This window comes from Pinus tabuliformis, chromosome 7, assembly GCF_031772625.1.
Source record: "Pinus tabuliformis cultivar Carrire ecotype Pingquan chromosome 7, CPIR1, whole genome shotgun sequence".
NCBI classification, from domain to species: domain Eukaryota; kingdom Viridiplantae; phylum Streptophyta; class Pinopsida; order Pinales; family Pinaceae; genus Pinus; species Pinus tabuliformis.
In genome coordinates, this window is record NC_142293.1 from 73,324,387 (window position 1) to 73,342,355 (window position 17,969).

The 17,969-nt window shown below is 42.0% G+C and overlaps 2 protein-coding genes across 7 annotated transcripts in view; both read right to left on the minus strand.

The window, feature by feature from the left end:
• The window catches only part of LOC149245264 (peptidyl-prolyl cis-trans isomerase FKBP13, chloroplastic-like), a 207,804-nt gene that overhangs the window by 88,552 nt on the left and 101,283 nt on the right, over positions 1-17,969 (minus strand). The gene's annotated exons all lie outside the window — the stretch shown is intronic.
• On the minus strand, positions 1,457-3,386 carry LOC149245266 (uncharacterized). Its single transcript, XM_089457528.1, has 3 exons — positions 2,651-3,386; positions 2,395-2,536; positions 1,457-2,266 (listed from the first exon to the last, which is right to left on the minus strand). Exons 1-3 carry the CDS (start codon positions 3,384-3,386, stop codon positions 1,813-1,815), a joined length of 1,332 nt encoding a protein of 443 aa, XP_089313654.1. The 3' UTR covers positions 1,457-1,812.

Below are 17,969 nucleotides of genomic sequence, written 5' to 3' on the forward strand. Positions count from 1 at the left end.
CCACAAACGTACATTTTCTTCCTATAGCTTCCAATTTGTTCCTTTTGTCCTTCGGCACATGAAAATATACAGGGCATCCAAATACACAAAGATGGCTAATATCAGGCTTGATACAACCCACAAACATACATTTTCTTCCTATAGCTTCTAATTTGTTCCTTTTGTCCTTCGGCACATGAAAATATACAGGGCATCCAAATACACAAAGATGGCTAATATCAGGCTTGATACCTATGAATATTTCTTCAGGGGTCTTGTTTTCTAACGCTTGATGAGGCACCCTGTTTTGAACATATACAACAGTAGATGTAGCTTCGGCCCAAAGGAACTTTGGCACCTTTTGATCATGGAGCATGGCACAGACAACTTCTACTATAGACATGTTCTTCCTTTTAGCCAAACCATTCTATTCAAGAGTATATGGCACAATCGTTTCCTTCTTGATCCCTTCTTTCTTGCAAAATGCTATGAATTCATTTGACATGTATTCCCCTCCATTGTTGAACCTGAAGACTTTGATTCTCTTGTTGATTTTCAATCAAGGCTTTGAATTCCTTGAATATTTAAAAGGCTTCATCCTTGTGCTTGAGGTACTATATCCATGTCTTTATTGAGAAGTCATCAACAGTGTTGATAATATCGGTATCGGGAAAATATCGGCGAGGGTCCGGAAAATATCTTATCGGAAATATCGGCGAAAATATCGGCAAAATATCGGCAAATATCAGCAAGCATAAAAAATGCATAATATATTCATTTTTTTCAGATTTCTAAACATATAAAGCAATAACAACATGAACTAAACACATTGGCACATAAATATGAAGAAGGCATTGATATATATGATGTCAAATAGAAATGATACATCAAACTTCAAAGGCGATACCAAATCCTGCTGATCCCTGATAATTGTCCAATCAAGGACTCAAACAAAATAACATCACATATCCTGCTGATCCCTGATAGTGATAATTGTCCAATCAAGAACTCAAACAAAACAACATCACATATATAAAACTTTAAAAGTATTTCATCATCATGAGTTATAAACTTATATGTAGCAAAAGTTGCAAAACAAATAAAACTAGCAGCTATCTATCTGAGACCATTGGCCTCTCCCTAGCAGCTTTCTTTCTGTCTTGTTCAGCAATTGCTTCACGAGCTTTTTGTATAACCTCTGCACTAGAAACCATACAAGGCATCACATCTGCATCATATGCAGAGAGTTTAGCCAGATGGTATTTCAATCGTGTAATCCCTCCTGACATCTTGGTCCCACACAAGTTGCATGATATATATGCCTGATTTGCCCCACCAACAGCCTCCCCATACTCCCAAAATGGGTCCAAGGCTTTTGGCATATTTGACATTTGTAGTGAACTAATTCAAACCTAGGGCACAAAAAAAACAAAAAATTGGCATTAAATGAGTATAACTATACAGTGCCAGCAAACACTCAAGAAACTATTTTAATTTTTAAAGCAACATCTTCATGTTCAGAATTTAAACAACAAAAGCAAGCATAAAAAATGCATAATATATTCATTTTTTTCAGATTTTTAAACATATAAAGCAATAACAACATGAAATAAACACATTGGCACATAAATATGAAGAAAACACTGATATATATGATGTCAAATAGAAATGATATATCAAAGGCGATACCAAATCGTGCTAATCCCTGATAATTGTCCATTCAAGGACTCAAATGTGGAGAACCAATACAAAATAACATCACATATAATAATAAAAGTATCTCATCATCATGAGTTACATGTAGCATAACAAATAAAACTAGCAGCTATCTATCTACTGCCCTCTCCCCCTTTTACGGGAAAACATGATGGGCTGTTTTCCAGGCCTGCCCCTAGTAGTAGAAGGCCCTGACACTGCCTCTGCACCTAATGTCAAATAATGAGTGATAGGCATGGAGCTATGCTCTCCTATATCTATAGCAGATGGTGTTGATGCTGATGCTCCCGCAGTGCCCTCCTCCTCCTGCTCCTCCTCTAAGTGTTGCTGCTCCTCTGACTCCGAGTCCTCCTCTTGCTGCCCCTGCTCTAATGGATCATCTGCCACTGGCTCTAACCATGAAGGTGACTCCTCCAATATGGGCTCCTGAGACTCCACCCTCCACGGAGACAATACATCAATATTGTCTAAGGAAATGGCATCTGGATCCACTGGTGATTCTATTTGCCTCACTCGAAGTCGGATGTTGTAATGCACATACACCAAATCGTTGAGGCGTGCGAACTCCAACCTGTAAGAGTGTCAAAAAAAGTAATGAGTCTTGACTCTTGACTCTTGACACTTGAAGGTCATAAATTAAAAATTAAAAATTACAATAAGTGTAATTGCTCAACTGAAGGCTTGAGTTCAAAGTTATACCTGTTGCGCTTTTTGGCATGTATTTTCTCAAATACACTCCAATTGCGCTCACACCCTGAAGAGCTACATGTTTGACTCAAGATTCGTATAGCCAAATTTTGCAAATTTGGTACCCTTGCACCATAGCTTCGCCACCAAAGATCTACAACAAAATAATGAAATAAAAAATTCAAAAACTTAAAAGTTAAAAGTTAAAAGTTAAAACATAATTAAATTCAAATTTCTAATTTCTAATGAGTGATGACTTGTCACTTACGTGGCATGAAGAGGGCCCTTTCCTTAATGGCATCATCAAAGCCAAATAGGCCAACACAATCCTGATAATTATGTATCTCGCGGCTGATTTTGCTACGAACCTCAGAATCAGGTACCATCCTCTGAATACAGGAATGGAGCCCTTCCATCACCTCGCCATCAAAACGAAAATTGCATTTGTATGCAAATGCAGGGTTGAGGAAGAGTGCTGCTGCATGAATGGGTCGATGAAGCATCCCTGTCCACCGACTATCGATCACATCCCATAACATCATCTGCCTATTAAGGCCAGCAGAACCCTTGTCTGCATAATAGGAACGAATGGCCTCCTTGGCCCTATCCATGCCCTCATACAAATAAGGCATTGCAGGCTTCTCTCCATCCACCAATCTAAGAACCTTTACTATAGGTTCGCTAACTGCACATGCTTCTTGTACTCCACGCCAAAATGTCTCAGAGTACACCATTTTTTCAATGGCTCTCCCATCAGGTCTCCTGCTGTATCTACAAGCACGCCAATCATCAGACACAAACATTTGCTTCAACTCGAACTGACATCGAAGCAAAGACTGAAGAGTAATAAAGGTTGTGGCAAAACGTGTGATGGCAGGACGCCGCAACTCCTTGTTTCTAGTGAACCTCCTCATAAGGCTAAGAACAAAAGCATGGTTATAAATAAACTTGGGGATGCTCCTAGCCATATCAACTGCCTCCTTGATGAAGGAGAGTTTCTCCATATCCTCAAGCAACAAATCAAGACAATGCGCTGCACATGGAGTCCAGAACAATGTGGGATGCCTCTCCATAAGCATTCTGCCGGCAGACACATAATTAGCTGCATTGTCTGTTACGACTTGCACCACATTCTGCACACCAATCTCCTGAATGAACCCATCTAACAACTCACATATCGTTGCTGCATCTTTGATATGTTCTGATGCATCCAACGATTTAATAAACATGGTACCTTTAGGACAATGTACCAAGAAATTTAGAAGGGTCCTACCCTTCCTATCTGTCCAACCATCAGACATCACTGTGCATCCAGTGACTTCCCATGTCTGTTTCAACTCCGCCAATCTAGAGTTGATGTCCTGTTTTTCTGCTTGAAGAATTGGCCCCCGCAACTCCTCATATGTGGCACTTTTGTACCCTGGGCCCACAACAGCAATAGCATCACACATTGGTTGCCAAAATGGATTGGTTTTTGTGATGCTGAGAGGTAAGTCGCTCCAAAAAATACACCTCCCCATGACTCTATCTGCTTCTTCCTTCTCCTTTTTTTTATAAAGCGATTTTATGCCAGGTTGTGCTCCAGCTCCTGTTCGTGGAACAAAAAATGATGACCTCGCATTCACACTAGCAGTAGCGCTAGCATGTGATGGTGTGCCAGTTGTGGAGCCCCTCCCACTACGGCCAGTAGGGCCACTACCCTGAACATCAAAATCAGGAGAAGATATCCCAAAAGATCTACCTGCACGTTCAGCTTTGTTTCTTTCCGCCTCTTCCTTCTTTCTGTCCTTTTCTTCAATTGCCTCAAGAGCTTTTCGTATAAGCTCCGGACTAGAAACTTGACAAATGCCAACATCATGTCCAGGGAGTCTAGCAAGATGGTATTTCAGTCGTGTAACCCCACCTGTCATCTTGTCCCCACACAATTTGCATGAAAGATATGCACGATTTGTCCCACCATCAGGGATCCCATACTCCCAAAATGGGTCCAAGTTTTTTGGCATATTTGTATTTTGTAGTGGGCTAAGTTGCTAACTCAAAAGGAAACCTACAGCACCAAAAAAAATTTGGAATTAGTAACTTAATAACTTAATAAGTAATACGAATTTACGAAATTCCATGGGTGCAGGTCTCAATATCAAATCCTCATTCTTCAAAGACAAATGGAATAAACTTTAACAAAGTTCTACAAGAAAAATCCAAAGGTCTTGAAAGAAAATTAAATTTTTAATAGCCTAGCTTTTAAAAATTAAAAGTGTAAGAGCAATAACAATCACAAGCAAGGATAAATATTAAACATCATGCACCCTGCAGCAGAGTAATAAATATTAAATAATTAAATGCTGTACCTGTAAACCCTCCTATACAGATCTATAGATTCTAATATCTAGATTCTATACAGCCATGCAACGCTGCAATTTTGCAGGTTCAGCCATATCTTTATACAGGTTTACAGGTATGCTAACTTTGGCAGCAGAGACATATTTAAGGATGCATTTGTTTTAGCTTTCTAAATTTTAAATAAGTTTTGTTTTCTTGATTTTTTTTCTCTATTTGTAAAATGAATGGTTATTAAGGTAAGTCGTCGTGGTTGATATATATGTGCAGCCTCAGTTCCTGATAGTGTTAAGGCTGAACTCTTGCAACGAATCCGCTCTTTCCTGATGTCAGCCACACTCTAATGTTTTCTATTGAAGAACCCTCAGCATGTTGAAAAGAAGCCAAAGATACAACATAAATGGATTATTCATTAGATTCGAAACACCCAGTCACAGTATGTCTAACTGAAAATCTTCGATCTGCCATACAATACTGAGCTAACAACCTCAGAAATTGTCTTATTAGACAAAGCCTTAAAGGCATTCCTTAGATAAATAATACAGGAGTTAGGTGAAAGTTGTATATTGTTCAATCATCATCTAAAGGCTAAGTCTATATGTCGTAGACAGTCTTGGAATAAGTTAGGAATCTGAGCGGCTGAGCCAAAATAGTGTTAGATGGTGGCTCTTGAACCATTGTATAGAGCATAAGGCAGACGTCAAACAATCCCAAATCTGTTCTAAGGTTTAACGAAATGGTTTGAAACCTCAGAATGTTACATGGATCATTGTTGATTATAAGTATAACGCTGGGGCATACCTGTAAAGTTGTAAACCCTCCGCAGCCAAAGTTCAAAGTTCAAACCCTCCGCAGCCACCGTTCGTAGCGTCTCCAGCTCTCACGAAACCGAAATGGCTCATTGACGTGAAACGAAAACCCTAAACCCATTTTATAAAGGCTGCCGGCGATATTTATGGTCGTCTCGCGCTATTTGGGAAAATATCGCCGAAATCTCGTGAATATCGCGATAAATTCGAAACTAGCAAATATCGCGATTTTTTCGGGGCGATATTTCGGCTCGCCGAAAATATCGCCGATATTTCGGCGATATTATCAACACTGGTCATCAATAAAGGTGATGTAGTAGAGATGACCACCAACAGAATGTATAGGCATCGGACCACATATATCGGAATGAATGAGATGTAGGATTTCATATGTCTTGTTCTTACTAAAGGGAAATGGTCCCCTCGTTTTCTTTCCACTTGCACAACCTGGACAAACTCCATCATGATGAGCTTGAACATCGGGAATACCTGAGACCAATTTCTTCAACTTTGAAAGTGCATCATAGTGTAGATGAGCCAGCCTACAGTGCCATAACTCGCTCAAATGATTGGTATTATGAACCAATGCTAGAAGAGGTCTTCCAGTGACTCTATAGAGTCCTTCAAATCTCGATCCTAATGTGAATGCATCTCTCATAGGTTAATCTGTTGATTTTTGGGTAGCATCGGATGTGCTCTAGCTCCGAAATTGTGTGGAGGAGCCAGAACACATGAGATCTCCAAGACCCAGAAATCGTTTGAAGAAATTCCACCTAGATTGTATTTTATTAAAATAATTAATATTTTTAATGGGGTTCCTAAGTCTAAACTTAGGAAAATTAAAATATTAATGGGTATTAATGAAAATATGAGTGAGAAGCTTCTAAGAGACGAGGATCAAGTCTAATTTAATCTTAGCCGTTGATTAGAGACTTAATCTCAGTCACTGATTTCTCAACAGTAAAAGTATAAATGGAGGCTTGGGGTCAGTTGGAGAGAATACACAGAGATAAATCGATTGGGGAGATCTTGCAGCTGAGGGGCAGTGATAGTTCAGGAATACAAACAAATAGGTAGAGAGAACCCTGTGGACACAACGCAGTAGTCAGGAGAGCTGACGCTGGGCCTGTCTGGGCCCACGCAACCTTGACGCAGAGCCAAGAGGACCAGTACAAAGGAAGAGCTGCCTTCCACACAGAAAGTCGGGTAGCTGCCGAAAACTACTGGAACAGCCAGGAAACTTGATGCAGTAGGCACTAGTGCTGACACAAAGCCTCAGAGAGCTCCACGCAGGCCCACACAGTAGGGGGTTCAGATATACTCGAGGGGATGGCGTCAGACTCTGTGGGTACACAAATGCAGATTGGGCAGGCAGTTTAGTGGACAGGAAAAGTACCTCTGGTTACTGCTTCAGTGTTGGATCAGGGATGGTTTGTTGGTGTAGCAAGAAGCAGAAGTCAATAGCACTGAGCTCTGCAAAAGCAGAGTATATGGTAGCCAGCACAACAATGTGTGAAGCTATATGGCTTCAGAAGTTGCTAGTAAGCTTGTTCAAGCAGAGGATGGAGGCGACCAGTGTCTATTGTGATAATCAGGGTTGCATAAATCTCTCTGAGAATCCAGTGTTTCATGACAGGTCGAAGCACATCGATATTCGGTGTCACTTCATCAGAGATTGTGTACAACGTGGAGCAGTCCAGCTACAGTATGTTCCCACAGAAGAGCAGGTTGTAGATATACTCACGAAAGCTCTAGGGAGAGCTAAGTTCGTCTATTTTAGAGAACATATGGGTATGGTGGAGAACCCATTTCAGTAGTAGGGACAAGCTATTTTGGATGTTTTTCAGTTGCATATGTTGCAGTTGCAATAGCAATAGGTGAGAGGGAGTTGCAGTGCAAAGGCAGTGTCAGCAACAACACAAATGCAACGTATTTCAGAGTTGCGCAATGGTTGGTGGGCAGTATGGCCAGACATCAGTAGCACGATAGGAGATGATGCAGAGACAGAGTGTACAGTAGCACTAGAACACATTCCTCACTAAGAGGGAGTGTTCGTTTTTGTAGCATTGGATATGTTCTAGCCACAAAATTCGGTGGAGTGGCTAGAATACATGAGATCTCCGAAACCCAGAAATCATTTCTGGAAATTCTGCCTAGAAGTGTCTCAATCAGATTATTAATCATTTTTTAAATATTTCCTAAGTCTAAACTTAAGGAATATGGCTAATTAAGCAGTATTAATTGAGATAAGGTGAGAATCATCTAGAAACTCACATGGATAGATCCAGATATGATCCTATCAATTGATTAAGTTTTAATCTTGGTCGTTGATGCTCCAAAGGTGGATTATAAGAGGAAGTCGATGTGGTGATGGAGAACACATCCAGTGCAGATACTCAATTGCCCAAGCAGTTCGATTTTATCAGTAGCAGGAGCTCAGCAGAGAAGATAGAGCCAAAGGGTGAGTAGCAAATGGAAGAGGAGGGCAGCAGCATTCCGGGAGGAAGATTTTTAGTCCCCGGAAGAGGCAAAGGAAGGAAGGCCGAAATTTGCAGAGGGTTAGCGTAAGCTCTACGCAAAGGGTGACACAAGGAGCTCAACGCATAAGCTAGGGAGGCAATTTCGGAGGCAAAAAATAGTATTGGTGTGAGAGAAAATTCACACGGTATTTTTGCTAGTATTTTCCTCAGATTAGATTGCCAACTAGGCATTTAAATTATTGTACTCAGAATTGTCGTTGAAGATTTATAATAAAACCCTCATCTGTTGCACTGGTTTTCCCAAGTTGGGTTTGTCTAGGGACAATTATCCAAAACAACTATGTCAAAATTATTTTGTGTATGCTAGAATTTCTCAATTTTCAGTATTTATTTTCCGTAGTATTTTTATGGTGAAAATTACAGTTGCGATTTTATTCATTGTTTGTCGTAGCAAATAAACTGCATAATTAAATTTTCAGTTAGAAGAATAATTTCCAGTAGCTACAATAGATAAATTTCGCAACAAGCTCCCTCTTACTTGATGCCTTAGCCTTTCCTAAGGCCTTCCTTAAATAGATTTCCTAAGCCTTCTTAGGAACCCTCTAGATCTAAAAGGAATTATCCACTTAGACTTAGGATTTATTTTTCTCCTTTTAGAATTTTAAACTCCATCTAGGTCTAAAACCCCTTCACTTGGGTCTTTTTCCCACAAAGACTTTTGTGACCAATATACTCACAAACCCCAGATTTGGGCTTGTGCAATACCTCCCAAGCTACACTTATCAACACTCCCTCTTAGCAAGGGATGTACTTCCACTACTTGGAAGTCTTCGACGACACTAGCCCATCTGGCATCCATCCCTGCAACATACCCTGTAGAAGGGATCACTGTCACTGTAGTTTCTTTGCTTGATCAAAACCTAAAGATATAGAACTTCCTTAGGGCTGCTCTCTCTGAAGCTAGGTTCCCTCTAAGCCTACACAATCTGCATCAGCTCACATGCTTCCACGTGCACACTCTAATCCACTAGCCCTTCAAAGTAGTGCTCTAATACCATGTTGAATTTCCACGGCATATAAGAATTTGGGTTAGTGTCATAAAATCTTTGACACAACCAACTCAAATGCTTTTACTATCCTACTTTGCATAGCAGAAAATTACACATCAGTGAATCAACTAGCGCACATGACAATTTTAAACTTTTCAACCCTTCTTTGTTATATTAACAACTTTAATACAACTGTCTAGGACTCCCGTACCAAGATAATGGTCCTCGTACATGTGAAATTTTCAACTATTGCAGCAACTGGAAATTATTCTTCTAATTGTAAATTAATTAGCACTTTATTTGCCACGGCAAACAACGAATAATTCACAACTGCAATTTTCAACAAAATAAAATACTGCGAAAGATAAACTAGAAACTAAGAAAATACTGTCACGTACACACAAAAATATAACACCGTTATTTTTGGACAAAAGTCCCAGGAAAACCCAATGTGGGAAAACCGGTGCAGCAGTTGAGGGTTTATTTTATTATGCAGCAGTGAATTCTAAGTACACTCTTTGGAAGCCCAACAGGCTATCCAATCAGGAAGAATCTCCAAAAATATTTGGAGAGAAAATTCTCTCCCTTCACAAACAAACCCCAACCTTTGTCTCCCTCTAAAAACTGTTCATCCAACCCCTGCGCAGGTTGTTTATGCTTCTGGCGATCCGTGCAGTTGTGCTAGGAAAACTTGCATGATCCCTGCGATTATACTGGGAAAACCCGTGCAACCCTAACTGCAACCCATCAAAAACAATCCGCGCAACCCTTACGCCTTGTTACCCACCATTTTGTGGGTGATATCCCTAGGAGAATCTATTTTCTCCAAGATGGTCCTCAGTGGGCAGCCAACAACACCTTACAGCCACTAGCTAGCTCATTGTGCCATTTCTCCGCCACTTGAGCTAGCCATGTGGTCCCTCGCTCATCTGCCAGGATCGTATGTTTGAAGGTGGACCTCCCAAACCTAAAGGTATGCCTTGTCATTTGGTAATTGAGTATTGTAGTTTTCTTATCATGGACACTTCTGGGTATGGATTAAAGGGGGGATTCGACAGAAAGAATGGGTTAGGCCTGTGCCTGTGTCTCCTATACCCCTTTTGGATATTAACCTTGCATTATAGTCCCATGGGATCTCTTTTACTGACCATTTGGCTTTAGGGATGGTATTTCATGGGAAACCCCGATTTTGGTTGTGTGGTACCACTCCCTTATCTGCTTATACTACCTCATTTCCACTCATTATTACCTCATTCATCATCTCTCCCACCTGGGTCCACATTACAAACATTAGCTGGCTCATTGTGCCATTTCTCCGCCACTTGATAGCCATGTGGTCCCTCGCCTATCTGCCATGATCGTATGTTTGAAGGTGGGCCTCCCAAACCTAAAGGTATGCCTTGTCATTTGGTAATTGAGTATTGTAGTTTGCTTATCATGGACACTTCTAGGTATGGATTAATGGGGGAATTCAACAGAAATAATGGATTAGGTCTGTGCTTGTGTCCCCTAGACCCCTTTTGGATATTAACCTTGCATTCTAGTCCCGTGGGATCTCTTTTACTAACCATTTGGCTTTGGGAAAACCCGATTTTGGTTGTGTGTTCCCACTCCCTTATCCGCTTATATTACCCCATTTCCACTCATTATTACCCATTCATCATCTCTCCCACCTGGGTCCACATTCCTCCACTAGGCCTACATAGGGTTAGCTCGCCCCTTCCCTTTGCCCACACCTTGGGTCAGGGCCTGGAATGGTGCCCGGAGGTTGATGCAGCTAAAAAAAAAAAAGATAAAAGCATATTCAGCCACATTCAAGAGGAAAATGTACCAGAAAATGCAAAAGATGGTCAGCACAAACACATTTAACACATGGGCAAAAGCCAATACATGAGCTCTACCCCATCATCATGGCCATCACCCTGGTTCCTACAGGTTCTATGAACCTCCTACATCATAAAGGAACCCATGATTGTCCCAACCCCTGGTGGGCAAAAAACTAACCTACATTAAAAGGGGGCATTCACTGCTATATCTTATGCATCATGCTCTTACCCCCTAAGGCCCGAGCAGTTTATCAAAGAAAATCTTAAAAAGGCAAAAGGCATATAAAGAAGTGTAAAAAAAATCAAGGCCTGGGCACCTCATGTACCACGATTGCTCCCTCCTATACATTATAAACCCAAGTGTGGGCTTCCTTTTCATTAGCTACCCTTGTACCCCAGCGTGTGGCCCAGGGTTGCCCCTTCTCATCCCCTACTTCATTCACCTATCTATCACATGCCACCACCTTTTGAAGGATGTACCTTGAATATATTATCTCCTTTAAAAGTAGAAACCACTTAATAGGATTCTTGGTTAAACCCATTTGGAGTTTAGGAGACATTGGCACAACCCAAAGCCCATTATGGAAGGGTGGCCCATTATGAAGTCCCCACCTGTGTTCCATGATTGGTAAGCTCATTTGCTCGATTTCTCTAATGACTTGTTGTACTGGAAGACTAGGGGACACATTGGATCTTATGAAGGATTGCAAATGGTCTCCATTTTGGGTTTGGTCTCCCTATACGGGGTCCTAATCCTCTAGAGGGCTACATTGGCACATGTAGGGTGTGCGTTGAGATCCATGGGCCTCCACAGCAGTAGAGAACACTGCATGGATCCCCAAGGATGGTCATAGATGCTCGAGATACTCCCATTGGACGAGGATGATGCACCTAGTTCACCTTTGTCCAGTCAGCCCCAAAAATGTACCATGCACTTGGTATCTCACCCAGAACTCGTAGGATGATGTGGCATCCCCTACACAACCATCAGAGCCCTTGCAGACGATCTACAGGCATCCTCAACTCATTTGGAGACCCATGAGGTTATTATTGTACCCGCACACCCATTAGGAGCACCACAAGTTTATTGTTTGGAGAACAAGGGGTGAACCCCTTGGCCATCACTCTTGAGGGTCCTACTCTTCATTATGGTGCCCATGGATCTCATTAGGCCTATTAGAGGGCCCTACAACAAGCATAAATTATTATTTGACCTCTTGAGAGGCTTATTCTTTCATTTATGAGCTAGTTTGGTGGGCTTGTCAACAAAAGTTAGATTATTAGAACATTATTTTATTTTTGGGGCTTATGTAGGCCAAGGAGGCTAATTCGAACGCCTCACTAGTGTATAAATACAAGTGAGATGAGTTCATTTGCTCATCATCACTTTAGATTGGATCTCTTCTCTCTGTGGAGAATTTCACACTTTTTCTTGGAGCATGAAGTGAAGTTTTATGGATGAATTTTGATGTGTGGATTTGGTTTATCTTGTATTGGAGCTTCTCTCTTATCAAATTGTGGATAGTTGGATATATTCTATTATATGTAAGTACATGCTTTTAATGTTATTCTTGTTTTACTTTGTCATATATATTGGACTGGGATTTTCACTATTTTTAGGGCTAATTGTTTCAAGCATTTACTGCTTTAAATTGTGGAATTTTGTCTCTATTATAGCATCTCTCAATGTATGGGGCATGTAATGTGAACAAAATATCCTAGGGGTAATTCTATTAACAAATAGACCTTGATAAGCATCAACTTTTGCACATTGAAGTATAAATGTTGCAAGATTGTTTCTATTTGACCTAGAAGGCTAGTGAAGTAGTCTTGAGGCCTCCTTGACCAAGAACCAAAGGTCCTCACTCATATTCATCATAGACTCCATTCTCCCAAGACTAAGGCACTGATCTACCAAGAGGTGGTCACCTAAAATCATACCTTTTTCACCTTGTCCTAGGTCTAGCCAAATTGGGTCACCTAGGGCATCATTTTACCGACATACTATCCCTCCAAAAAGTTCGATCCCCTAGCCTCTCCTGCACTGGTGTTTTCTCAAGACCTCCTCCAAATTTGAGGCCTTTCTGAAGGTGGAGTTATGAGAAAAGCCAAGCCCTAGCTCCGCGATCAAACTTTGCCCTAGCATCCCCAAGGCTAGTGCCTCATAGAATCAATTCAACACCTTTAAGTGAAAAATATTTCTTTGATCCTTTCCCCCACCTTGTCTAGGGTAAGAACCTCATTGGTTTCCATACTCTTTCCGCCTACTTGAGACTAGGTCCACTCGGTCCCGTTCCTTTGAAAAGACAATTCTTCAAGAACCATCCGGGATACCAATTTCAATAAGCATTTTAGGGATTGGGAAACTCCTTCACAAGTCATATCCCAAACCCTCAAATCCCCCCTTCCTTTCCCTAGAAGACATTGTACCTTGCTTAGAAAGCAAGCAAGCTCCATCCTTCAAACTCTTCTGGGAAGGGGATTATTTGGGTCACTCATATCCATTCATTGACTTATCCTTCATCAGTGACTCCATAATATACCGGGTCTCTTCCCATTGGTGAAAGTTTGCAAATAGAAGGGAGCCTTAGCTGAGGTGACAGTGGGCTAAGTCTCCATTTGTTGCCCTTGACCTAGCATTTTCCCTTTAGGGATCCCCTTTAGGTCCCCTGCTAGTTTGAATGGTGACACACCTGTTCTGGGCTAGTTTCACCATGGAATATTTCTATCACTTGTTGTTGCCTCTCCGATGTTGAATTGTGTAGCTTGGGAGGTACTGCAAGCCCTAGGGTTCAGGGTTTGGATGACAAAGCGCCACAAGGGCAGCTTGTGGGCTTGGAACCCAAGTGTGGGGTTTTGGCACACATCGTGTTTTTGGGGCAAAACTATGATGGATTCACGGCATATGATGGATAAGGATGATAGTGCTCAGAAAGACGATTCCAATGCATTGAAAATCGTCTAAATCCAAGTTGTTGTTAGAGAGATATGAATTTTTGAAGTTGACATAATTAATTTAGTTGTCAAGTAGGCGAACTTGATAAGTTCACTTCAAGTGAGACACTGAGCCATTGTATGTGTATAAATACAAGGCGTATTGAGGTCATTTAGAGCATCGAACAAGGTGCAATACATCTCATGTTGAGCTCTGAAATCTCAGGAAGCCGCAGCCAGCTAAAGAAGACCAAAAGGGACGCGTGAAAGGGCTTAGGGACAGCATGGGAATTACTGAAGTGGAGGCCGAGTTACTGAGGTATAGCGGACTGTTCTAGGGTATGGTTAAGGGTTGTTTCTAATGCGTTGAAGGGTTGGTTGATGAGCAGAGAAGGCCACAGGGCTGGAGGTTAAAATGCAACCATTTAAGGGCTATTTTGTGTGGGATAAACCCTTGTGAAGGTTGTCGTAAACCTACAGGATTGTTGTGTGGTAGGTTGCAGGCCATACCACCACAGCCAAGTGTAGCATAGGCAGATTTGAGGGCTATCTTGTGCCCTACACCTTCAGCGAAGTGGAGAACACCTACCCAAGGAGGAGCCACAGATTTTAGGGTTGGTTTATTGACTGCTGAAGGGTTGTTACAATAGTGTTTGGTGCCCTAACCAGTCATCATGGTCACAGCAACTAAAAGGTGAAGAACAGTAGTGCGTTTTGGAGGTGTATTGGGTCATTTGGTGACCATTATTGGATCAGTTGAGGAGAAGCCTTTGGGAGCCAATTTGGAGGCGAGATTGGGTAATCGTGAAGCCTTCATCGGTGCAGATTCCACAGTGATAGTACTGGGTGTCATAGGACTGTTGGAGGGTAGCGTGTTGGCTACCCAAAGTAGCCCTAGACGAGCTATCTTGAAGGACAAAGAGCAGATGAAGGTTGGGTGAAGATAGGTGCCGAATTGCAACACTTTGATGGACGAAATTTGTTGCTAGCCTGGCAGATTGGAGCTCCAAAATTAGGCCTACCTAGAGAGCGGTTGATGAGTTTGTGTTCATTGTAGCAGACGTGACTTGCAGCAGTGATATGAGGCAATCCTCTTGGATTCTCGATGTGTAGTGGCCTTGATGGACTACGGCACTACTAGTGAGCAATACACTTGTGACGAAGCGGCAGGACAAGATACAACATAGAAGTGTTGCATCCATGTTTGTCATTATATCTTGTAACCATAGACTGTTGTATTTATCAGATTTGGATTAATATAACGCAGATTGGTGATTGTACATTATTGTACAATCTTGTTTAAAACTGTGTATATTGTGCGTATATGATTTACTGCTTTATATTTCCACAGTGCAAAGTAGTTTATGATTGAGATTCTTGGTTTGGTAGCGTCAGTGACTCTAGGACTCTAACCAAGACCCAAGGTCGTGGAAATACAACATGGTATCAGAGCGTGTTTGAGCTACTTTGGAAGTAAGGAAATCAGAGTTGTGCGCAGCGAAGTACAGCGTGAGAGGGAGTTCATCACATTGTGAGTTCACTACAATGTCGAAGTTGCAGGCAGGAGGGGTTGTCCAACTATAGTCCATGGAAGGAAAGGATCAAGTTGATATTGTAGGTCAACAGGATCTGGGATTTTGCCGAGAAAGAGATCAAGAAGCCAATCGACCCTAAGGAGCTGAAAATATGGGAAGATTTGGATGCGAGGGCAAGATGGATCATCTTAGATGGTGTGAGGGTTGCCATAATACCTCATTTGTCTGGGAAGAACATCTCACATGAGATGTGGATGTCTCTTTAGAATTTGTTCCAAAATAAGAACGAGAACTGAGCACTAGTATTGGAGGACAAGTTGAAATCCACCAAGATGATAAAGGGTGAAAGCATGACCTCGTATCTCACAAGATTATCTCAGGTCAAAGACAAGCTTTCCACCATCGATGTGACTGTCTCAGATGGAGATATGGTAAGAATTGCCTTGAAAGGGTTCACTAAGGAATGGAAGCCCTTCATCAAAGGAATCGTTGCCAGGGAGAAGTTGCCAGACTGGGACAAGCTGTGGGATGACTTCATTCAGGAAGAGTTGCGAGACAAGGATCTTCAGCGAAAGCAGGGAGCTTCAGATGATGATGTGGCACTTGCATCACGAATGAAGGGTAAGCAGAAGAAGGACTTGAGTAAAGTCAAGTGTTTGAACTGTGGAAATATGGGTCATTTTTCGTTGAGATGTCTGAAGAAGAAGAAGGGAGATGATGAGAAAAGAAAAGGGAAGCAAGCCGCCCTTATTTCCAATAAAGCAGAGATGCATGAGCTCGCTAGAAGATTGGAAGACAAAGAGGAGGATTTTGCTATGATTTCTCATTTCTCGCAGAGTACTATCAAAGAGGATGGATGGTACGTGGATAGTGGTGCGACAAAACATATGACAGGGTCACAGGATATTTTTGAGACTCTAGCTGGATGAGACTCAAAGTTTTGCATGGTGTTGGGCGACAAGAGTCAGTTGGAGATCCGAGGATCGGGTGTTGTGCCATTCATAATGGAGACAGGACATATGATGCGGGTCCAAGATGTATTGTTTGTACCAGGACTCAGATATAGTGTGCTCTCCGTCATGATGATGGAGAAGAAGGGGTTTGTGGTCTTATTCTAGGATGGAAAGGCAAGACTTAGGGTCAGAGGCTCTAAGTCCGATGGGATTGTACTCGGAATTAGAGAGCATGGTCTCTACAAGTTGACTACCAAGCCTGAGGATCATGGAAAGAAGTAGGGACGGGTGCAGGTTCCAGAGAAGCAGGAGCAAGTGCAGGTGCAGGTTCAAGAGAAGCAGGAGCCAGATAGGTGCAGGTGCACGCTTCAGAGGAGAAGGCACAGGTTCCTGAGAAGAAGGTACACTTTTCCAAGAAGGTCCAAGTTCTAGAGACTCAAAAGGAGTCTAGTTCAAGAGGGAGCTTGTATATTCAGAAGGAGACTCTGCAGCCCAAGAAAAGCGCGTGGTCAGTGGTGAGCAAGGGTGCTCCTACCACTGCCAAGAAAGAATCATGGGAAGAATGGAAGACGTTACAGGATAAGAAGAAGCAGGTTTCTTCTAGCAGTGACAGCGACACTTCTGAGAAGGGCGTAGTTCATCGTACAGCGCCAAGAGTTAGGCAAGTGTTGCGAGCAATGATGATGCTAACGATATACTTCCTAGTCTTGTAAGTACCTCCCTCACTAAGAGGGAGTGTTTAATTGTGTAGCTTGGGAGGTACTCCAAACCCTAGGGTTCAGGGTTTGGAGGACAAATCGCCACAAGGGTAGCTTGTGGGCTTGGAACACAAGTGTAGGGTTTTGGCTATTTTTGGGGCAAAACCATGATGGATTCACGACATGTAATGGATGAGGATGATAGTGCTCGGAAAGACTATTCCAATGCATCGAAAATCATTTGAATCTGAGTTGTCGTTAGAGAGAAATGAATTTTTGAAGTTGACATAATTAATTTAGTTGTCAAGTAGGCCGACTTGACAAGTGTCACTTCAAGTGAGACACTGAGCCATTGTATGTGTATAAATACAAGATGTATTGAGGTCATTTAGAGCATCCAACAAGGTGTAATACATCTCATGTTGAGCTCTCAAATCTCAGGAAGCCGCAGCCAACTAAAGAAGACCAAAAGGGACAGCGTGGAAGGGCTTAAGGAAAACGTGGGAATTCCTGAAATGGAGGTTGAGTTGCTGAGGTATAGCAGATTGTTCTAGGGCATGTTTAAGGGTTGTTTCTAATGTGTTGAAGGGTTGGTTGATGAGCAGAGAAGGCAGCAGGGCTAGAGGTTAAAACGCAGTTTTTTAAGGGCTATTTTGTGTGGGATAAACCCTTGTGAAGGCTACTGTAAACCTACAGGATTGTTGTGTGGTAGGCCGCAAGCCATACCACCACAGCCAAGGGTAGCACTCGCAGATTTAAGGGTTATCTTGTGCCCTACTCCTTTAGCAAAGTGGAGAACACCTACACAAGGAGCCGCAGATTTTAGGGTTGGTTTGTTGACTGTTGAAGGGTTGTTACAATAGTGTTTGGTGCTCTAACAAGTCATCATGGTCACAACAACTAAAAGGTGAAGAACAACAGTGCGTTTGGGAGGTGTATTGGGTCATTTGGTGACCAAAATTGGCC